Here is a 23,464-nt window from a genome sequence, read left to right as displayed (position 1 = left end):
TCTCCTGTCCTTCACTATCTCCTGGAATTTGCTCAGATTTATTTCCATTGAGTCGGTGGGTAATGTTATCCAACCATCTCATCCTCTGTCACTCCCTCCTCTTGCCTTCAATCTTTCCCAGCATCAGGGTCTTTTTCAGTGAATCAGCTCTTCGTGTCAGTTGGCCAATGTACTGGGGATTCAGCTTCAGCATCAGTTCCCAAGAATATTCAGGGTTGATTTCCTTTAGGATGGACTGGTTTGATCTCCTTGCTGTTAAGGGACTCTCTGCGGAATAGATTTTGTAATAAGTATTCATGACTAAATTATGGAAAAACAGCATTAAAATACTTTTATGTAAAGAAGTAAAATTAATGATGATACACTTTTTCTAGAATGTCCAAAAAGTGGTTACATATTTTCTGCATTTTACAAAAATATTTGAATGGGTCATCTTCATTAGGGGGCATGTTACCAGCCTGAGAGTCTTTAAGGTCTTTCCTAAAGCTGCTTAAGATCAGCTCTTATGTGCTTCCATCTTTTCGTTTCCTCCTGTTGTTCTTATCTCTGTTGGTATGTCTGTCTTAGGAAGCAAGTTTCTAGCAAACAGTATGCATGGTATTTTCGACGTCTGTTTCCTAAGTGTGAACCGTAACATCATGGATTTGGGGTTTTGAATTTCGTTCATTCTTTGTAAGAATATAAAGGAAAAATTATTTTTGCAGGGAATCAATTCCGAGCAAGTTACTTCTTACAGCCAGAGCTCACACCTTCCCAACTGGCCTTCAGAGATCTGATGTGGGATGCAAAAACCGGCTCTGTAAGTATGGTTACTCTTTAAGGTGCTCAGAAAGTGAATTTGTCTCATAAGTCATACAAGCAGACCTTCCTCGTAACTGATTGTTCTTGCAGATCAGGTCAAGACCGAGCCGTGTCTCCTTGATTCTGACTCTCTGGAGCTGCAAGATGATTCCTCTTCCAGGGGTGAGCATCCAAGTTCTGAGCAGACACGTGCGCCTCTGTCTGTTTGACGGCAGTGAGGTGAGCTTGCTGGGGAGTCCAACTAGTTCCCGCCACATGCATTTTTTTAATTTAATTTTTTTTAAACACCAAAAACATTTTGTAGTGGAATATAGCTGATTAACAATGTTGTGATGGTTTCAGATGAACAGAGAAAGGACTCAGCCATGCATATACATGTACCCATTCTCCTCCAAACCCCCCTCCCTCCCAACCACCTATTAAACGCATGCTGCATAGGATCTGTCTGTCTCTTTCTCTCTCTCTCAATCTCTCTGTGTGTGTATAAGTATCTAGATAAAATAATGTATTGTGTTAGTGTTAGTCGCTCAGCTGTGTCTAACTCTTTGCGACCTCAGGGACTGTAGCCTGCCAGGCTCCTCTGTCCTTGGGATTTCCCAGGCAAGAATATTAGAGTGGGTTGCCATTGCTTTCTCCAGGGGATCTTCCCAACTCAGGAATCAGACCCAGGTCTCCTGCACTGTAGGTGGATTCTTTATCATCTGAGCTACCGGGGAAGTCCCAGATATTGTATGGTAGCATGCAAACGGCAAGGGTTCTGATGATACAGGTTTATTAACTCCAGACTCTCTCACTGGCTAAATGTATGACATTTATATATCACAGTTAGCTCACGTGAGCCATAGGTTTTTCGCTTACAAAAAGGTACTGATGCCTGCCTCCTAGTACTATGTACACTTCAGGTTTTGAGTATAGAGTATTGCGTTTTAAAACGGTGATTCATTTATGGCTGTGCTGGGCCTTCGTTGCTGCGTGGGCTTTCTCTAGCTGTGGGAGCGGGGGCTGCTCTCCAGCTGCGGTGCGCAGGCTTCTCCTTGCAGCGGCTTCTCCTGTTGCAGAGCGTGGGCTCTAGAGCCCAAGGGCTCCGTGGTTGTGGCCCTCTGGCTCAGCTGCTCTGCAGCACGTAGAGTCTTCCTGCAGCAGGGATCAAAGTTGTGTCCCCTGTAGTGGCAGGTGGATTCTTAACCACTGGACCAGCAGGGAGGGTGAGCATTGCGTTTCTGACAGGTGTACACACCTGTGTAACCGACATTCCCGTCAACCTGCGGGGCACGGCCATCACCTGGCAGAGTTGCCTTGCGTCCTTTTCCACCCCTTCCTCTCTCATTCCTAAGAGAGTATTTTCCACCCACTACCAACCAAAGAATTTGAATGACTCTTAGTTAATTGATTTGTTTAGGAGATACAGCTAAAACAGTGCTGAGATGGAAATTTATGACTGAATATACTAGGCAAGAAGAAAGATTTTAAATCAGTGATCTAAGCTGGAACTCAAGAGTCTAGAAAAGAAGAGTGAGTGAAACCTGAAGAAAGTAGAATGGAGGAGCTAGTAAAGAGAAGAAACGAATGAAATAGAAAGCAAAAGAGAAAGTCAGAAAAGGCAAAGTTTATTCTTTAACAAGATTAATAAAATTGAGAGATGCCTAGTGAGACTGATCAAGACGTTTTAGAAAGAGAGACTTCCCTGGTGGGCCATTGGTTAAGGCTTCACCTTCCAATGTGGGGGGGCAGAGGTTTGATCTCTAGTTGGGGAGCCAGGATCCCACATGCCTTAGTGGGGCCAAAAATAAGTAAAATAATTTTAAAAAATAAATTTTAAAAAGAGAGAAAGAAAGAAAACAAATGATTGTTGCCAAAACTCAGCCTCTGTTCACTAGTGCCCAACAGAAACATGGAGACAGAGTTTTGGGTGAAGTAGAAAAGAGTAGCTTTTATTGCTTTGCAAGGCAAAGGGCTCCACAGCTGGTGAAGGCCCTCAGAACTGTGTGTCCCACCCTGGAGGTGAGGTGGTGAGGAGGGGCAGTGAGAAGTCTTACAGTGTTAAAGGAGCACGGCGTGGCCAGCTCATGGGCTGCAGCCCGCCAGACCCTTCTGTCCATGGGATTCTCCAGGCAAGAACACTGAAGCAGGTTGCCATGCCCTCCTCCAGGGGATCTTACCCACCCAGGGATCAGACCCATGTCCCTTGTGTCTCCTGCATTGGCAAGTGGGTTCTTTACCACCAGTGCTACCTGGGAAGCCTGAAAGAAGAGAAGGGTGATATTATAAATAATTTCAGGGCAATAGATTTGATAAAATCACTAAACAGAGGAATTCTTCAAAAACCACGACTTAATGAAACTGGCCTAAGAAGAACTAGAACAATTTGAATAACCCCTGTTAAAGATATTAAACCTGAAATGAAAGCTCTTCCAGTTGAGGAAGCTCCAGAACCCAGATGGTTTCACTGGTGGTTTCCGCTGAACATTTAAGGAAGAAATAATACCACTAGTACACAAACCCTTCCAGAGAACAGATGAAGAGGGAATGCTTCCCGTCGTGTTTCAGGAGGCCAGGAAAAACATGCTACCAAAATAAGACATCACATTACAAAAGAGAAAAATTACAAGACCAGTACTCCTCACGAATATAATGAACTAAAATCCTAAACAAAATGTGAGTGAATTGAACCTGATTGATGATTATCCAGCTCAAATCTATACTACTGTTAACTTACCTGCTCCTCTGTTGACATTGGTTAGCACTGTTAGCACGCAGCTCTCCCTTGAAGTACAGGCGCATGTGTGTCCTCAGTCATGTGAGACTCTTAGCGACCCCAAGGACTGTACCTGCCAGGCTTTTCTGTCCATGGGATTTTCCAGGCAAGAATACTGGAATGGCTCCCCTACTCCAGGGGAGCTCCCCAGCCCAGGGATCGAACATGTGTCTCTTGCACCTCCTGCAATGGCAGGAGGATTCTTAACCACTGCACCACCTGGGAACATAAAAAAGGACAATGTATCATGATTAATTGGGATTATTCCAGGAATTCAAAGGTACCCTCCTGTGTAGCCAAGAATAGATCATTGTAATTTGCCATATTAACATAACTAAAGAAGAAAAAAAAATGTGATCATTCAATAGACGCGGAAAAAGCATTTGACAAACATTAACACCCATTTACGATTCTTTAAAAAGTTCTCATCAAATTAAGAACAGAAGGGAACTTCACGTTGGTAAAGGGCAACAATTCAGTTCAGTTGCTCAGTTGTGTCCGACTCTTTGCGACCCCATGGACTGCAGCACACCAGGCCTCCCTTTTCATCACCAATTCCCAGAGCTTCCTCAAACTCATGTCCATTGAGTCAGTGATGCCATCCAACCATCTTATCCTCTGTCGTCCCCTTATCCTCCCACCTTCAATCTTTCCCAGCATCAAGGTCTTTTCAAATGACTCAGTTCTTCACATCAGGTGGCCAAAGTATTGGAGTTTCAGCTTCAACATCACTCCTGTCAATGAATATTCAGGACTGATTTCCTTTAGAATGGACTGGTTGGATCTCCTTGCAGTCCAAGGGACTCTCAAGAGTCTTCTCCAACACCACAGTTCAAAAGCATCAATTCTTTGGCACTAAGCCTTCTTTATAATCCAAATCTCACATCCATACATGACTACTGGAAAAACCATAACCTTGACTAGACGGACCTTTGTTGGCAAAGTAATGTCTCTGCTTTTTAATATGCTGTCTAGCTTTGTCATAGCTTTTATTCGAAGGAGCAAGGGTCTTTTAATTTCATAGCTACAGTCACCATCTGCAGTGATTTTGGAGCCCAAGAAAATAAGGTGTCTCATGTTTCCACTGTTTCCCAATCTACTGGCCATGAAGTGATGGGACCAGATGCCATGATCTTCGTTTTCTGAATGTTGAGCTTTAAGCCAACTTTTTCACTGTCCTCTTTAACTTTCATCAAGATGTTCTTTAGTTCTTCTTCATTTTCTGCCATAAGAGTGGTGTCATCTGCGTATCTGAGGTTATTGATATTTCTCCTGGTAGTCTTGATTCCAGCTTGTGCTTCTTCCAGTCCAGCATTTCTCATGATGTACTCTGCATGTAAGTTAAATAAGCAGGGTGACAATATACAGCATTTCCAAATACAGATTTGGAACCAGTCTGTTGTTCTATGTCCAGTTCTAACTGTTGCTTTTTGACCTGCATACAGATTTTTCAGGAGGCAGGTCAGGTGGTCTGGTATTCCCATCTCTTTAAGAATTTTCCACAGTTTGTTGTCCACACAATCACAGGCTTTGACATAGTCAATAAAGCAGAAGTAAATATTTTTCTGGAACTCTCTTGCTTTTTCCATGATCCAACAGATGTTGGCAATTTGATTTCTGGCTCCTCTGCCTTTTCTAAATCCAGCTTGAATACGTGGAAATTCACGGTTCATGTCCTGTTGAAGCCTGGCTTGGAGAATTTTGAGCATTACTTTGCTAGCGTGTGAAATGAGTGCAATTGTGTGATAGTTTGAACATTCTTTGGCATTGCCTTTCTTTGGGATTGGAATGAAAACTGACCTTTTCCAGTCCTGCAGCCACTGCTGAGTTTTCCAAATGTGTTGGCATATTGAGTGCAACACTTTCACAGCATCATCTTTTAGATTTGAAATAGCTCAACTGGAATTCCATCTCCTCCACTAGCTTTGTTTACAGTGATGCTTCCTAAGGCCACTTAACATTGCATTCCAGGATGTCTGGTTCTAGTTGAGTGATCACACCATTATGGTTATCTGGGTCATGAAGATTTTTTTTTTATAGTTCTCCTGTGTATTCTTGCCACCTCTTCTTAATATCTTCTGCTTCTGTTAGGTCCATACCATTTCTGACCTTTATTGAGCCCATCTTTGCATGAAATGTTCCCTTGTTATCTCTAATTTTCTTGAAGAGATCTCTAGTCTTTCCCATTCTATTGTTTTCCTCTATTGCTTTGCATTGATCACTGAGGAAGGCTTTCTCATCTCTCTTTGCTATTCTTTGGAACTTTGCATTCAAATGGGTGTATCTTTCCTTTTCTCCTTTGTATTTCATTTCTTTTCTTTTCTCAGCTATTTGTAATGCCTCCTGAGACAACCATTTTGCCTTTTTGCATTTCTTCTTCTTGGGGATGGTCTTGATCCCTGCCTCCTGTACAGTGTCACGAACCTCATTCCATAGTTCTTCAGTCACTCTGTCTATCAGATCTAATCCCTTGAATCTGTCACTTCCACTGTATAATCATAAGGGATTTGATTTAGGTCATACCTGAATGGCCTAGTGGTTTTTCCTACTTTCTTCAATTTAATTCTGAATTTGGCAATAAGGAGTTCATGATATAAGCCGCAGTCAGCTCCTGGTCTTGTTTTTGCTGACTGTATAGAGCTTCTCCATCTTCAGCTGCAAAGAATATAATCAATCTGATTTCGGTGTTGACCACCTGGTGATGTCCATGTGTAGAGATTTTTCTTGTGTTGTTGGAAGAGGGTGTTTGCTATGACCAGTGCGTTCTCTTGGCAAAACTCTATTAGCCTTTGCCCTGCTTCATTCTGTTCTCTAAGGCCAAATTTGCCTGTTACTCCAGGTGTTTCTTGACTTCCTACTTTTGCATTCCAGTCCCCTATAATGAAAAGGATATCTTGTTTGGGTGTTAGTTCTAAAAGGTCTTGTAGGTCTTCATAGAACTGTTCAACTTCAGTTTCTTCAGCGTTACTGGTTGGGGCATAGACTTGGATTACTGTGATATTGAATGGTTTGCCTTGGAAACGAACAAATATCATTCTGTTATTTTTGAGATTGCATCCAAGTACTGCATTTTGGACTCTTTTCTTGACTATGGGGACTACTCCATTTCTTCTAAGGGATTCTTGCCCACAGTAGTAGATATAAAGGTCATGCGAGTTGAAGGGCAACAAGAGAAAACTAAAGCAAAGCTAGTATCATCATACTTAATGTAAAATACTGAACACTATCCACTACGGTCAGTAACGATTCAAAGATACCCAAGAAATAAGAAGATAGCTTAGGTTTTTTTTTTTTTTTTAATTGACAAAAGACTTGAGCAGGCACTTAAAAAAAGAAAATATGACAGGCCAACAGGCATATAAAAAGATACTGAGCACATAATGAGTCATCTGTGAAATGCAAATGAAAACCAGAGTGAAAGAGATCCAACTATAGACTAAAAGACCACCCTAAACATAATAATACAGGCAGGTTAAAAGTTGAAGAGTAGAGAAAGATACACCATTCAAAAGATATTAATATCAGACAAAGTATACTTCGGAACAAGGAACATTATTGGGAATAAAGGGGTACATTACACGATAGGATGGACCATTCAGCAAGAAGATGTAACAGTCCTCAATGTGTATACACCCAGCATCAGAGCATCAGAGCTTCAAAAGACATGCAGTAGAAATGGATCGAACTGAAGGGAGAAATGGGCAAAGCCATACTTATAATTACAGACTTTAATACTTCTCTCTACAATACTGTAGAACAGAGAAAAGATTAGTAAGATTATGAAAGAACAGAATAACACCGTGAACAAACTGGATCTAATTAACATTTGTAAAACACTTCACCCCCCACTTGCATTCTTTTTAGTGAATGTGGAACATTCACCAAAACAGTTGGTCCTGAACAGATTTTGAAATCGTGCAGTGTAGGGTTTTGATCACATGGAATTGAATTAGAAACCAAAACCAGAAAGAGAACAGGAAAAAAATCCTTGGAAATTATGCAACTGATTTCTAAATAATCAATGAGTTAAGAAAAGCATTGCTTAGAGGGAAGTTTGTCACACTAGAAAAGAATTCTCACTTCCATAATCTAAACTCTCGAGGGGGTGAGGCTTGCCATGAGATCTGAGGGGTGAATAGACCATAAGGAGACGGCAGTGTGTTCCTGACTGAACAGGAGCACAGGCAGGGCCTTGAGAGGAAAGGTGTGGGGAGGGGCACGGGCGTGGCTGAGCAGAGGAAGTGCAGGGTGGGGCGAGGTGGGGCACGCTGTGTAAGAGCTTATTGTAAGCCGCAAGCTTTTGTCTTTGTCCTAAAAACAGGAAAGCCGTTGGAAGAGAGTGACATGACTTAGATGTACATCTGAGGGTGATTTCTGGCTACCCACTGGAGATGGATTGGAGGGGTGGTCAGAGGGACCCCAGTAGACCATTTGGAAGCTGTGTCACGATGTGGTGGTCAAAAGGCAGCAAGTGTCCACGCCTCCAAGAAAATGAAATCTGAAATCTGGAGCCATTCCGCCTGGAATTAAACCCAGGCTCCACCAGCTGAATGTGGGATGCCGACCAAATGACCCTACCTTGCTCTCTCTGGTGTACCTTCCTTAGGGTCAATGTGAAGACTAGGTAAGTTAGTATAAGTAAAGCACTTAAAGCTAGACATCCTGGAGCGTGAAGTTAAGTGCTAAGCTAGTGGAAGGTGATGAAATTCCAGCTGAGCCATTTCAAATCCTAAAAGATGATGCTGTTAAAGTGTTGCACTCAGTATGCCAGCACATTTGGAAAACTCAGCAGTGGCCACAGGACTGGAAAAGGTCAGTTTTCATTCCATTCCCAAAGAAGGGCAACGCTGAAGAATGTTCAGACTACCGCAGAATTGTGCTCATTTCATGTGCTAGCAAGGTTATGCTCAAAGTCCTTCAAGGTAGGCTTCAGCAGTACATGAATCAAGAACTTCCAGATGTACAAGCTGGACTTAGAGAAGGCAGAGGAACCACAGATCAAATTTCCAACATTCATTGGATCATAGAGAAAGCAAGGGAATTCCAGAAAAACATCTGCTTCATTGACTATGCTAAAGCCTTTGATTGTGTGGATCACAACAAACTGTGGAAAATTGTTAAAGAGATGGGAGTACCAGACCACCTTACCTCTCCTGAGAATCCTGTGTGCGGTCAACAAGCAACAGTTAGAACCAGACATGGAACAGCAGACTGGTTCCAAATTGGGAAAGGAGTATGTCCAGGTTGTATATTGTCACCCTGCTTATTTAACTTATATGCAGAGTACATCATGAGAAAGGCTGGGCTGGTCGACTAACAGGTTGGAATCAAGATTGCCAGGAGAAATATCAACAACCTCAGATATACACATGATACCACTCTAAAGGTAGAAAGTGAAGAGGAGCTAAAGAACTCTTGATGGAGGTGAAAGAGGAGGGTGAAAAAGCTGGCTTAAAACTCAGCATTTAAACAACTAAGATCATGGCATCTGGTCCCCTCATTTCATGGCAAATAGAAGGAGAAAAAGTGGAAGCAGTGGCAGATCTCATTTTCTTGGGCTCCAAAATCACTGCAGACAGTGACTGCAGTCATGAAATTAAGACGCTTGCTCCTTGGAAGAAAGCCTATGACAAACCTAGATAGCATATTGAAAAACAGAGGCATCACTTTGCTGATAAAGGTCTGTTTAGTCAAAGCTATGGTTTTTCCAGTAGTCGTGTATGGATGTGAGAGTTGGACTATAAAGAAAGCTGAGCACCAAAGAACTGATGCTTTTGAACTGTGGTGTTGGAGAAGACTGTTGAGAGTCCCTTGGACTGCAAGGAGATCCAACCAGTCCATCCTAAAGGACATCAGTCCTGGGTGTTCATTGGAGGGACTGATGCTGAGGCTCCAATACTTTGGCCACCTAGTGCAAAGAGCCGACTCATTGGAAAAAACGTGATGCTGGGAAAGATTGAAGGCAAAAGAAGGGGACGGCAGAGGATGAGATGGTTAGATAGCATCACCGACTCGATGGACATGAATCTGAGCAAACTCTGGGAGATAGTGATGGACAGGGAAGGCTGGCGTGCTGCAGACCATGGGGTCGCAAAGAGTGACTGAACAACACAACAACAAAGCACTTACACCAATCCACGCAACATCGTGAGATCACCAGAGGAGGGAGATGACAGCGACTTGATGAGAGACGTGGAGACGAGGGCTGTGGCTTGAGGGACATTCAGGAGGCTTGGTGGGTCATGGGCTGAGTGTGGGGCGTGTGGGAGCATGGGGCGTCAGGCGTGAAGCTGGATCTCTGACTCCCACGTCTGGGTGGATGGCGGGGACCTGCCCTGAGGCAGAGAGCACTGATAGCAGCCCAGGTGTGGAGGAGTTCTTGGGTTTATCTTGGTCCCCGCTGAGTATACTTATTTTAAAAAAAATAACTTTTAAATTTTGTGTTGGGGTATAGCCAATTAACACACAATGCTGTGATAGTTTTAGGTGAACAGCGAAAGGACTCAGCCATACACAGACATGCGTCCATTCTCCCCCAGACCCCCTTCCCATCCGGGCTGCCGTATGACACTGAGCAGAGCTCCCTGTGCTGTACAGCAGGTCCTTGTCGGTGACCCATTCTAAACACAGCAGTGTGCACACGTCCATTCCAAGCTCCCTAACTATCCCCTCCCCCGCCCTTCCCCCCAGCAGCCATAGCTCGTTCTCGAAGTCTGTGGGTCTGTTTCTGTTTTGTAAGTTCATTTGTGTGAGTCTTTTCAGATCCCACATAGGATGGATGGCATACAACGTTTCTCCTCCTGTCTGACTCACTTCACTCAGTGTGACACTCTGTAGGTCCTTCGTGCTGTGGCAAATGGCATTATTTCACTCTTTTATGATGGTTGAGTAATATTCTGTTTTCTATATGTATCACATCTTCTTTATCCATTCCTCTGTTGGTGGGGCTTTCCCTGTGGCTCACCGGTAAATAATCTGCCCGCAATACAGGAAATGCAGGAGGACTGGGTTCAATCCCTGGGTTGGGAAGATCCCCTGGAGGAGGGCATGGCCACCCACTCCAGTATTCTTGCCAGGAAATCCCATGGACAGAGGAGCCTGGTGGGCCCCAGTCCACGGGGCTGCAGAGTCAGACACAAGCACACACACCGCAGCTAAGAGTATACCTCTCTCTCACAGCACGAGGGAACCGCACAAAACCACTGCCATGAGGAACCACTAGGTGGCACCAGTGTTCAAGAAGAGATGAACCGCCTTCTACCATCTGGTTCCATACTTTTTGCTCTCTCGCTGTTCTTATACATGACAACATAAAATAAAGATTGGAATTTTATTTTGACTAATATATCAAAATCATAGAAGTTATTTTATATAAAAATAATAGAGGTTAGTTTATGAAGCAAATTTATGTCAAATTTTCCAAATCATGGAGTTATAGAACGTATTTAATAGTTACATGCTCATTCTATTTATTTGGGCTTCCCTGGCAGCTGGTAAAGAATTTGCCTCCAATGTGGGAGACCCAGGTTTGATCCCTGAGTTGGGAAGATCCCCTGGGGAAGGGAATGGCTACCCACTCAGTATTCTTGCCTGGAGAATCTATTTACTTAAGAATACTTTAGTAAATTTAAGCCAAATCACAAACAGAAAGCATTATTACTAAAACTGATTAATAAGACACTGCTTCCAATAATGACTGAATAAGCTCCTCTTCAAATCACTAACGCAGTGGTAACAGCTGTAAATTTTGGGCAATATACAAAAAGCCACTCCCTCAAGTCCCTGACAAGCATCCCAAAGCAGGTGGATCCTGGAGGGAAATCTTACCTCTGGAGTCTGCTGTTTTATTTTTCCCTTCCTTCCCTCTATTTTTCATTCCTCTATTTTCTTTTTTCTGTCTTCCTGTGTGTTACTTAAAACATTTTTTTAAGAACTCCATTCTGAAGTGCCTGCCGTGTTATTGAGTGGCTCTCTTTGTACAACTTTTTCAGTAGTTGAAATACTGAAAATAAAATAAGTAGGTATTATTTTATACATGCATAACTTTCCCCCAGTCTGCTTGTCAACATCCCAGTTCAAGTGATCAGTAGAAACTTTAATCCTCTCACTGCTTTATAATTATCTTAAGAATTTCCTCTGCATACATTGAGAACCACATCACACAGTGTGATAATTTTGCCTCAACCATTAAGCTTTTCTCCAGTTACAGAGAGCAGGGGCTACTCTAGTTGCCGTGTGTGGGCTTCTCATCACAGTGGCTTCTCATTGCAGAGCACAGACTCTCGGCTGCGGGGGCCTCAGCAGTTTCCGCACGTGGGCTCAGTAGTCTCAGCCCCCGGCCTCTAAAGCTCGGGCTTGGTAGTTGTGACACATGGGCTTAGTCACTCCAGGGCATGTGGGATCTTCCGGGATCAGGGATTGAACCCACGTCTCCTGCATCGGCAGGCAGATTCTTTACTACTGAGCCACTAGGGAAGCCCTACCCTTGTTTTTACTCTTTCCATTGTTCTTTCTTCCTTCCTTCCTGATATTCAGAGATTTCTTCTTTTATCGTGTTCTTTTCTATTTAGAGAACTTCCTTTAACCATTCTTTTAGGGTAGGTCTGCTGGCTATAGATTCTCTTAGTTTTTCTTTATCTGAGAGTGCCTGCTTTCCCTTTATTCATGGTGGATATTTTCACTAGATATAGAACTCTGGGTTGGCAGTTCTTTTCTTTAAGCACTTAAAAAATATTGTTCCGCTTCACTGGAATTGGTTTTACCCTAGGGGTGAATCTAGGTGGTTCCTCTCTCACTGCTTTAAGGATATTGTGTTTATTTTTAGAAGTTTGTATACTTTGTCATGGGTTTCTTGGATTTTATGTTGTTTAGGGTTTTTTCAGCTTCTTAAACTGTAGGCTTATGTCTTTTGCCAGATTTGGGGATTTTTCAGCCATTATTTTCTCAAATACTTTTCCAACTCTAAACTCCCTTCCCTTCTGGGACTCAGATAGCATGAACATTAGATCTTTTGTTATAATCTCATAGGTTCCTGAGGCTGTGACCATCATCTTTCCATCTATTCAGTTGTTCAGACTGTGTAGTTTCTGTTTGCCTGTCTTCAAGCTCACTGATTCTTTTCTCTCTTTTCTGTTCTGTGGTTGAGTCTATTCAGTGACTTGTGTAGGTGTGTGTATGTGTCTGTTTTCAAACTTGGGGTTCTCTGGTGGCTCAGATGGTTAAGAATCTACCTGCAATACAGGAGAGCCAGGTTGAATCCCTGGGTCAGGAAGATCCCCTGGAGAAGGAAATGGCAACGCAGTCCAGTATTCTTGTCTGGGAAATCCCGTGGACGGAGGAGCCTGGCTGGCTGAGTGACTAACACCTTCACTTTCATTGTATTTTTCAGTTCTAGAATTTCCATTAGGGTCCTGTTTCTTTTTCTTTTTTTGTTAAAATTTCCTTATTTCTTTCTTGAAACCCCATATTTCTTTCTGTTTTTTTTTTTTAATTTATTTTAAGCATCTCCATAGTTGTTTATTGAAGCATTTTTAGATGACTGCTTTAAAATGCTTTTCAAATAATTCCAACATCAGTCATCTTCGTGTTGGGATCTTTTTTTTTTTTAACTTTTAACTTTATATTGGAATACAGCTGATTAACCATGTTGTGATGGTTTCAGGTGGACAGCAGAGGGACTCAGCCATACATACACAGGTATCCATTCTCCCCCAAACGCCCCTCCCATGCAGGCTGCCGCAAGACATTGAGCAGAGTTAGTGTTGTTATCTTTTGATTCTTTTCTCACTTAAGTTGCGATTTTCCTGGTATTTGGTATAATGAATGATTTTTTCTTTAAAAATGGTATCCTAGACATCTGAGAGCTGGGAGTCTGGATCTTGATAAGCTTTGCTCCTACTGTGGCACACACATTGGCGCCGTTCCTGCCAGGCGAGAGCGAGCCCGCCTCCTGGCCTCTGCACACACCTCTGGGGAAAGGCGTGTCTCCTTGCACTGGGACCCTGATGAGGCTCAGGCTCCTCTGTAGGCCCCCAGTGACAGCACTTGCCGTGTCATTCCTTAGGGCCTATGGTCCCTAGCCAGCCCACGTTCCTTTCCCCACTCTGGACATTACAAGACGATAAAAATAAGGTTTCCAAATTTCATTATATTAAATTTTCCATCAAAAAGAGAACTGTGAACAAATAATGAACTCTATGCTATGCATGTTAACATATTTAGAGAAAAATTTACTTATGTCTGCAAGTTTGTCGTGTATCAAAAAATAAGATGAACTGATGGATGGCTAGATGGGATATGTGATAAAGCAAGTGAAGTAAAATGTTGATGGCAGAATCTAGGTGATAAGCTTAGGGTGTGCTGTAAGTTTCTTTTAACTTGTCTGGTATATTTGACACATTTTATAATCAACCATCGTTGTATGTTTCATCCTTAAAGAGTGATGGAAAAGCCTTAAGAACTCAGTAAGAAATAATACATCAACAAACTATATACCTATTTTGCCAATAATAAGAGAAATAGAAAACAAATCTAAATCTCACATTTAGACTCTTATCTTTGAACATTATAATCTTCCAATTTGCTTATTCTTTTTCATTTTACATGTATTTTACACTACAATCTGACTTTTATTGAAATTAGCAATATTTGTTAAATTAGGAACTATTTCAAATGTATAAAAACATGCAGAAAAAAAAATAATAGCCATCCATGGCCTTGTCACCTGGTTCTTTTGAAGCCTCTCAGTTTGCAGTATGTAAATTTCTAGGCTTCCTACTTAGCTGTAGATTATTCTCATAAATCTAAAATCACTCTGTATTTCTATATTCCTCCTTAACACACCAAGATACTCACATGTAACTCCCCACTGCCCCCATCTTGTTATCATTGCACATAAAATGCTCCTGGGGGCCATATTTCTTGAAAGGTCAGTTATACCTAAGATTTCTCCTAATTTTCTGGTTAATCTCTCTCAGATATTAAGTATTTCACTTAGTACAGTTTATTATTAGTGCAGAAATCTGAGTCTGAATTCACTTGCCAGCTCTTTTGTTGTTTTATAAGTGCTATAACACTTGGCTTTGTTAATCACTGTTCCCCTACCCCCGAGCACACTTCTTACCCTCCTCCTCAGCTTTTACTTTGCGGTGCTCATCAGCGCCAGGCAGATTTGTTCACTTTTTGTGAGTCTGTTTGGTTATTCTCTTGCCAATTCCATGAACAAGGGATATTTGTCTGTTGTGTTCACTGCTGTGTATTTCCAGTGCCTAGAACAGTACTGGTTTACAAAAATATCTCAATTGTATGTTACATGAACAAACAAATGGGTATTTCAGAGGGATAATGAAGTGCCCAAGGATTATAGCGAAGCTTGGAGCAGACAGGGGACCGCTCACAAGGCTGCTTATATATGTTTATGTATAAGGATATGTTTGAAATAGCACTATTAACGTAATGAGGCGTGTAGAGGATCAGTATGATTTACTGTTGGCTTAGTTCATTCAGCTGTTAAAGAATCTGCCTGCAATGCAGGAGACCCCGGTTCAATTCCTGGGTCGGGAGGATCCGCTGGAGAACGGATAGGCTACCCACTCTAGTATTCTCGGGCCTCCCTGGTGGCTCAGATGGTGAAGAAGCTGCCTGCAGTGAGGGAGACCTGGGTTTGATCCCTGGGTTGGGAAGATCCCCTGGAGAAGGGAACGGCTACCCTCTCCAGTATTCTGGCCTGGAGAATTCCGTGGACTGTATGGTCCATGGGGTCGCAAAGAGTCAGACGTGACTGAGCGACTTTCACTTTCACTTTAGTTTGTTCCTCAAGGGCTTCCCTGGTGGCTCAGACAGTAAAGAATCCGCCTGCAATATAGGAGACGTGGGTTCCATCCCTGGGTCAGGAAGATCCCCTGGAGAAGGAAACGGTAACCCACTCCAGTGTTCTTGCCTGAAGAATCCCATGGATAGAGGAGCCTCCTGGGCTACAGTCCATGGGGTTGCGAAGAGTCAGACATGACTGAGTGACTAACACAAGTTTGCTCCTCAGGGAAGCCCTGCCAGGCTCACCTTCTCCCATCCTTCTCCCCTGTTTCCCTCCATTGGGCCCCTGCCCCACCCAGTCACCCAGCTCTTCAGCCCAACATATTCCTTTTCGTGAAGATGCGGGATGGTCTCAGCGATGGGACACTTAGGGCACAGCCCATGGGGCCACACTTCAGCTTGCCGGTTACCCAAGGCCCCGTGGACCCACCCACACCCCATCCCATTCCAAGAGCATTCACATGTTCCCTTTTGTTAATCATTTTAAAAGTTATGTATGTAGTTGATGTAAAAAGAAAAAAAAGAAATACAGAACCGCCCAAAGAAGAAAGATACCCTCTTTCCCTCTGATCCGCTGTTCACTGTTTGGAGCATGGAGGTGCTGATGTTCCAACAGTGATTCCAAATGGGAAAATCTCATTTCAGGTTCTGAGCAACATTCACACAGTCAGGGCCACGTGGCAACCTAAGAAGCCCAAAACATGGACCTTTTCTCCCCAGGTAAGGCATCTGCTGAGTGAATTGAGTGAAACATGAGTTTATTTTACCCATTAAGTATTATGCAATTAGTTTCTAAGGTAAGATTATCAAAATGTATTTGGTAATACACTTTGGTGTATTTGGTGTTGCTGGAGAAGACTCTTAAGAGTCCCTTGTTCAGCAAGGAGATCAAACCAGTCAATCCTAAAGGAAATCAACCCTGAATATTCACTGGAAGGACTGATGCTGAAATTGAAGCTCTAGTGCTTTAGCCACCTGATGCAAAGAGCTGACTCTTTGGAAAAGACCCTGATGCTGAGGGCAGGAGGAAAAGGAGGTGACAGAGGATAAGATGGTTGCATGGCATCACTGACTTAATGGACATGAGTTTGAGCAAACTCCGGGAGATAGTGAAGGACAGGGAAGCCTGGCGTGCTGCCTTTCATGGGGTTGCAAAGAGTAGGACACAACTGAGTGACTGAACAGGAACAACAAATTCCTGAAATAACGTATTTTTATCTAACACAGACTATATGGTGCCAGGTTTGAACCTTTACATTATTTAATGTTCTCTGAGAACTTTAATAAAAATCACTCGTTTCTGCTTCACCAAAGTTACCATGCCTATGAATCATCTCATTCAATGAATCACAAGGTTCAATTTTAGAAAGTTCTGTCTGATGGAAAATGAAAACAAAAAGAGAAACCTTAAAAGAGACTCTTAGCATCTCTTAAGAAGTGGTGTTTTTTTTTTGTTTTTTTTTTAATGCGGTCTCCAGCTGTGCTCAGGAGAGCTGTGCTTTCTTCAGATAAACTCATGGGTGACAGCTAGGGAACCGATCATCCCTTGACATCCAGGGACTGTCAAGATTGAGACAAACAAAGACAGGAATGAGGTTAAGTGGCTTCAAGCCACTGAGTCAGTGTCGTATAGATGCCGGGGAGATGAAGATGTCTTTCCTTTAATAACATTACTTGTCTATAGTTCTGTTTACTTTTTCCACCTCCAGTTTCATTGCCTCCTTCCCACGGTTCACTCCCTTGTGTCACTGACCCCAGGAACCCTTCATTAAACTTTTCCTGTTGCATCAAGAGATCTCACAGCAAGGTAGAGGCTCACCATGTGGGCACAGCACGGGGAGGAGCCCGGCCACCTCGCCTGTGGGCTGCACAGGTCCACACTTGTCCACAGCACCACCCCTCCAAGTCCAGTGTGATCTTTTTTTTTTTAATGTGAACCATTTTTAAAGTCTTTATTGAATTTGTGACAACATTGCTTCTGTTTTTTGTTTTGTTTTCCCATCGAGAGGTACGTGGATCTGAGCTCCCCGACCAAGGATTAAACCCACACCCCCTGCATGGGAAGGTGAAGTCTTAACCCTCTGGGCCACCAGAGAAGTCCTCCAGTTTGGTCTTTTAAGCATCCTCTGCTTTCATTTTGGCCCAACAACTTTTCTAATGTTCTCCTGGATATAAAGATGAACTGATGGAAGGGATAACTAGTACGTATAGGCTCCTTTGTGAGTGAAATTAACCGTCCATCCTTTAGGTGTGAGGCATGCTTCCTAGATGCTGTGGGAGCGTCTGTGTTGGTGCAGAAGAGGCAGACATGTGTACAGCACCGATATCCTCTGTGTGTGGAGCTCTGACCGCGTGCTGGGCACCGAGGCAGCCGCTAGGGTGTCTTCTCACTGAATCCTGAGAGTCACTCCGTGCAGTGGGTGCTATTGGCAGCTGTGACGTAGGCAGAGTGTAATTGTTGCGGGGCTCCTGGTACTGTGGAACATAGAGAAACAGGTTTTATAGAAGAGAAACTGATCTTGAAGGGTGTGTGGGATTTTATAGGCAAGGAAGAGGGATGTTGTGGTGCAGGAAGAGTGAGAGGAAAGGAAAATTTCCAAGGCCTGCCTCAGGGAAGCTGGGCAAGTGTGTATGCAGGTTATAATTTTAGTCCTGTCTGCAAAGGACAGTGGTTAATATAAATATCTCATCAGGAACTTGCCTGGTGGTCCAGTGGTTAGAACTCCAAGCTTCCACTGCAAGGTTTGACCCCTGGTCGGGGGTCTAAGATCCCGTGTGCCATGCAGTATCCCCCCTGCCCTCCAAAAATCTTATCCTATATCAAACTATGTTTGTAATACCTCCGAAGACCTTGGTACAGTGCTTGTTTTGCATTAGCTTCCTCTCTAAGCAAAGAGTAAGTGAACGTAAAGGTAGTTTTCTTTAGCACAAAAATTACATTTTAAAATTTCACACCATTGGTATAGATGAGTCCAATCCATCTGCTTTTTGTTTCCTTTAAAAGACCTTGACGACTTGGCTGATGGTCCAGTGGTTGAGACTTGACCTTACAATGTGGGGGCTGTGGGTTCACTCCCTGGTCGGGGAGTTAGGATCCCACAGGTCTCACAACCAGAAAAGCAAAACATGAAACAGAAGCTATATCGTGACAAAATCAATAAAGACTTTAGAAGTGGTCTACATATTTTAAAAATCTTAAAAAAGACCTTTATTATGATGCAGATGATACAGCTGAACTGTCCTGCCATTTTAAAAGCGTTTATTGTATTGAAGTGTAGTTGATTTACAGCATGTACTCGTCACTGCTGTACAACAAAGCGATTAGGTTACCGTGTATATTCGGTCTTTCTCGTACCCTTTCCCATTATGGTCTGTCACAGGGCAGTGACTATTGCTCCCTGCCCAACAGCGGGACCTCGCTGTTTTTCCTCCCTCTGTTCTCCGTGCTTCTTAGTAACCTCCGTTTTCTGCCTTGTTTCAGGTTACTGGCATCTTGCCCTGCCTGCTTGATGGCGACTGTTTCATCAGATCCAACTCTTCCTCTCCAGATCTTGGAATATTATTTGAACTTGGAATTTCTTATATTCGCAATGTATGTCAGTTGAAAGATAAAGCTTTCTGATTATCAGTTAAAAGGGAAGTTTTTTTCTAAATGTCTGTTCTTAGTAACAATAATTGAGATTTTTCTGTGTAATAGAATATTAACCTCTTGAGGAATGGGAATGGCAGTGATTCTAATTTTTTTTTTTTATGATGCTGCTTTTTTCAGCAGTGTTTAAAGCAAATCTTTTTCTTTGTATTTATAGCTGGAATGAACTCCAGTGCTTTATAAGAATGAAGATTTGAAAAAGATGGGACTTTACAGAAAGTGATAGATGTATAGTGGCTTTCCAGCACAGAGTGGTACCTCTGTCCTTGAGGGTCAGTGTGCCCTTAACCTTGTAAATGGGGGTTCTAATAAAGGGACCTGGCAGAGTGGTCATTTTTATTAAGGGAACATCAGAAACTTGGATTAACTTACATCATATAAACTCTTGAATCAGCGGATGTGGGTCTGTGGTAATATATGTTTCCATATTTAATAACCGCTTCCCGGGTGTGGTGTGTGTGCTTGGCTTCATGGTAACCCAGAGAGCCGGCTGTTAAATCCCATTAATGGAGTTATGCTGGCCTTTCATTTCTTTTTTTAAAACTTCCTCCTTCATCGTTGATTTCTGGCTGCGCTGGGGCTCCGGTGCTGCGGGCAGGCTTCCTGCAGTCGTGGCGGGCGGGTCTCTCACTGCGGCGGCGCCTCTTGTTGCGGAGCGCGGGCTCAGCGTGGGGGCGCACGGGCTCAGTTGCTCCGTGGCACATGGAATCTTCCCGGAGCAGGGATCAAACCCATGTCCCCCACGTTGGCAGACGGGTTCTCACTGCGCCACCAGGGAAGTCCTGCCCTTGCATTCCTTTAAGGCGCATTCATCCGTGCGTGTTGCTGTGTAGGACAGGAGCGAGGAGCAGGACCCCCAGGTGAATGCACTGGCCTCTGACGATTGACGGGGGCTGGGGGTGAAGCTCTGAGCAGGGCGCCCCTTCAGTGACTTAAGTGACTCATTCCATTTCTCACTGAGACCCAAAGCCTCCTGCTTGCACGTAGCATTGATGTGACCTGGGATCACTTCCCAGCATATTTATATCACTCAAAAAACAAGAGCAGCGGTAGTCCTAGCATCAGGCTTAGGGTTTTTTCAGGAGCGACTTAACAAGGTCAGATTTTCACTTGACATCCTGCCTTTACCATCTGCCCTGCAAGTCCAGTAGGCCTCCCCTGGCTTTCACTTTGTTTTCTTGTGAAGAACTTTTTAGTTCTAAAGGCAAATACTTGTTTTATTCCTTTTATAAGAACTTGGTATATGCTGATAGATTTGACTGATTCAGACACGAAGGTTCACACCCAGTTTTATTTTCTAGTCCACTGGGGAAAGAGGAGAGTTGAGCTGTGGCTGGGTGTTTCTGAAACTTTTTGATGCCACTGGAATTCCTATTCCAGCAAAGTAAGTTGGGTTTATATATTCCCTCCAAGTGGGTAATTTTGTGGAAATTCATTTTTTAGAATCTAGACACCTCAGGTTTCCAGAGGTTTCACATTTCAGTAACTTGAGGGGAGAGGGCTTTTTAATGTTCTTTGGGGGCTTCCCTGGTGGCTTAAATGGTAAAGAATCTACCTGCAATGAAGGAGACGCAGATTCAATCCCTGGACTGGGAAGATCCACTGGAGGAGGGCATGGCTACCCGCTCCAGTATTCTTGCCTGGGAGATCTCCTGAAGGAGGAGCCTGGCGGGCTGCGGTCCATGGTGCTGCAAAAGAGTCAAACACGACTGAGCAAACTAAGACTTTCAGTTTCACGTTAATACTCTGTTAAGGTAGTATATGAAAACAGCATACGCGATCTCATCCTAGTGGGGAGACGCGACACAGGTCGCAAAGTATTTTAAACGATGTTTGCACCAGTTGTCTGCTGAGAATATTCTTTCAGTAACTTCCTGTGGTGTTAGCACACTTCACAGTGCCGGGACAGAGCCTGTGTGTTCATGTGCTCAGTCCACTTCAGTCCTGTCCGACTCCACGACCCCATGGGCTATGGCCCACCAGGGTCCTCTGTCCAGGGAGTTCTCCAGGCAGGAACACTGGAGTGGGTTACCATGCCCTCCTCCAGGGCCTCTTCCTGACTGAGGGTTTGAACCCAAGTCTCCTTCATTGCAGGTGAATTCTTTACCACTGAGCCACCAGGGAAGCCCAAAATAGAGCCTAATTCTCACCAAAGAGTGGGAAAGCTAGGTCAATGGTCCCCGTAGCAGCAGCCACTGTAAACAAATTTAAAATTTAAGACCAAAAGCAAATGTTTGTAATGTATTTCCAATATATCCAGTATCTAACAGTCACAAGATTATTATCTTTAATATAAGAAGAGCTCTCAAAAACTAAGAAGAGAATCCGAATTTGAAAGTGGGTGCACACACAAATCTAAGTTTCGGATATAAACAAGAAACTCACAGAAGGGATGCAGAGGGGCAGTCAGTAGGATGATGATGGAGACCCTAGGTTTGGAATGATAGAATTCAGGGCCATAGCCTGGGCTCTGTTTGTGTAACTGTCAATGGGTTCTGTAATGTCTCCAAGCCTCAATTTCCCCCAGCTTTAAAATGGGATTATAATAGTTCCTATCCCCAGGGTTTAATTCCGATAATGCTGCCCCCTTCCTCCTCTACTGACACCACGGGTGGGCATGACCTTACCACAGAACAGAGGTGAAAGTCCTCCTGATGGCACTCTGGTGGGAGGGGCGGGCACCTATCACCCCTCAGCCCTAACCCAATACCGCCTGTAGATGTAGAAGCCCAGGCTCCTTGTGGGTTTTTTGTTTTTCTGTTTTTAATAATGTTCACGGTTTTTAGTTGTGCTTACTAGGAGGGAAAAGTGTGTCTATCCAATCTTTCTTAAAGTCCTAAACTATTTTTTAAAATGAGACGGAGGCCTGTGTATTGATGCAGAGACATCTCCAGCGTGTGTTCTAAGCTGAAACCGGCAAGGTGCAGGGCCACGAGCGTGCTGATGCCCCTTCTTTGCACAGAGTGCTGTGCTCGTGTGCCTGTGGAAACTGTTCCTGGAGGTCATCTCTGGGGAGCAGAGTTGGGGAGGCCATGCCACGGGTTAAAGAGGCAACTTTAGAAGGAAATGTGTGTCAGTTTGAGATTTATTGTGTGTATGAATTTGTTTCAAAATAATTTGTACAGAAAAAAGATAGGACAGGGGGCTTACCAAACTAGGTGGGAAAGGACAAGGAGGGAGTTTTCGGGTTTTTATTGATCATTTCTATGTCATTTGAAGTTTTTACAACAATCTACATGTTACTTTTGCATTTTAAAAGTAGTATAAATTCATGATAGCTTTATTTCCAATGATGATTCAAAACTTTTGAAAAAGACATTTAAATGGCACAAGTCATTAAAGTCTCAAAATGACATCAGTTAATCTTTCTCACTTTAATGTGGAAAATGTATTTTCTATTGTTCACAGTTAAGAAGGAGACTCAGTTTACTGAGAGGATAACCCTAGGGAAGGATAACAACTTTCACTCTCATTTACCAGTGAATGAGGCATGAATAAAATGTCTGTGAACGTGCTTGTGCTAAAATCATGTTCCGCTGCTGGCTCCACTGTGGGTGTCACGTGCACACTGGTGCTTTTCTTTTGTAGGACTTACAAGCTCTTCTTGAACGGAGGCACCCCTTATGAAAAAGGTGTTGAAGTGGACCCTTCAGTATCCAGAAGAGGTACCACTTTCTTTCTGTTGCTTTCTTCCCTTTCCTTAAAGATTAAACAAGCAGAAGATGCACCAAAGAAGACAGCTATAGTCTAAAAAGCCTAACACTTTTCACCTGGATTCACATTTTTAAAAGCATGTCATTTGATATTAAAATCTTAATCATTTTCATCTAAGTGAATATTTCCTTGGTGGCACATGTGAGACTTTAACATAGGCAATTAGGAAGCGTAAGGGCTCTGTATTGGCTCCTTTTCATTGAGCACAGGGCCTCAGAACTGACAGAACAGGCCAATTCAGTGCTTTCCTATTGCTTGGTCACTGGCATACATGCCAGGCTGCCCTCTAGAAACACTGAGCATCTTTCGATGTGTCCATTGACCAGGCGCTGTGCTAGATAATGGGAACATGGAGAGTCAGGCAAATATTTATGGCACTTGCCTCTTGGATTTAGAGCCTGACAGATCTAAAACTCCCCTCTGGCTCCTCAGACAGCCGTCTCCTTGTTTCATGATTTAGGACACGCAGCAATGCCAGCCCCACCATCTTGGAACAGGAAGGTCCTGGGGTCTGGGATACGGTTAGTTCCACTTGAAGTCAGGGATGCTTTTTAAACTCCCCTTCCGTCTAATCTAGCAGCAATCATGCTGTCTAAGAATCTGCTGGAGTGGCAGCTCCTGGGGTGGGTCAGTTGGGAACCTTCGAGGGTCTTTGAAAATGAAAGTGAAAGTCGCTCAGTCATTTCCCACTCTTTGCAACCCCATGGACTATACAGTCCATGGAATTCTCCAGG

At 43.4% G+C, this 23,464-nt stretch overlaps 1 protein-coding gene across 4 annotated transcripts in view; it reads left to right on the top strand.

Moving 5' to 3' along the window:
• NPHP1 (nephrocystin 1) overlaps positions 1 to 23,464 on the top strand; it is a 66,980-nt gene that overhangs the window by 24,443 nt on the left and 19,073 nt on the right. For 3 of the 4 annotated variants that reach the window (XM_014476957.2, XM_070380051.1, XM_070380053.1), the window contains exons 10-15: positions 705 to 799; positions 892 to 1,020; positions 16,013 to 16,087; positions 18,849 to 18,959; positions 20,318 to 20,400; positions 22,605 to 22,681. In XM_014476957.2, coding sequence (XP_014332443.2) covers positions 705 to 799; positions 892 to 1,020; positions 16,013 to 16,087; positions 18,849 to 18,959; positions 20,318 to 20,400; positions 22,605 to 22,681 — 570 coding nt within the window. The remainder of the gene's footprint in view (positions 1 to 704; positions 800 to 891; positions 1,021 to 16,012; positions 16,088 to 18,848; positions 18,960 to 20,317; positions 20,401 to 22,604; positions 22,682 to 23,464) is intronic. The other variant, XM_070380052.1, reaches the window with a different exon arrangement.

This window comes from Bos mutus, chromosome 11 (assembly GCF_027580195.1).
Source record: "Bos mutus isolate GX-2022 chromosome 11, NWIPB_WYAK_1.1, whole genome shotgun sequence".
Taxonomy (NCBI): Eukaryota; Metazoa; Chordata; class Mammalia; order Artiodactyla; family Bovidae; genus Bos; species Bos mutus.
This window is presented reverse-complemented; position numbering and strand designations above follow the sequence as displayed.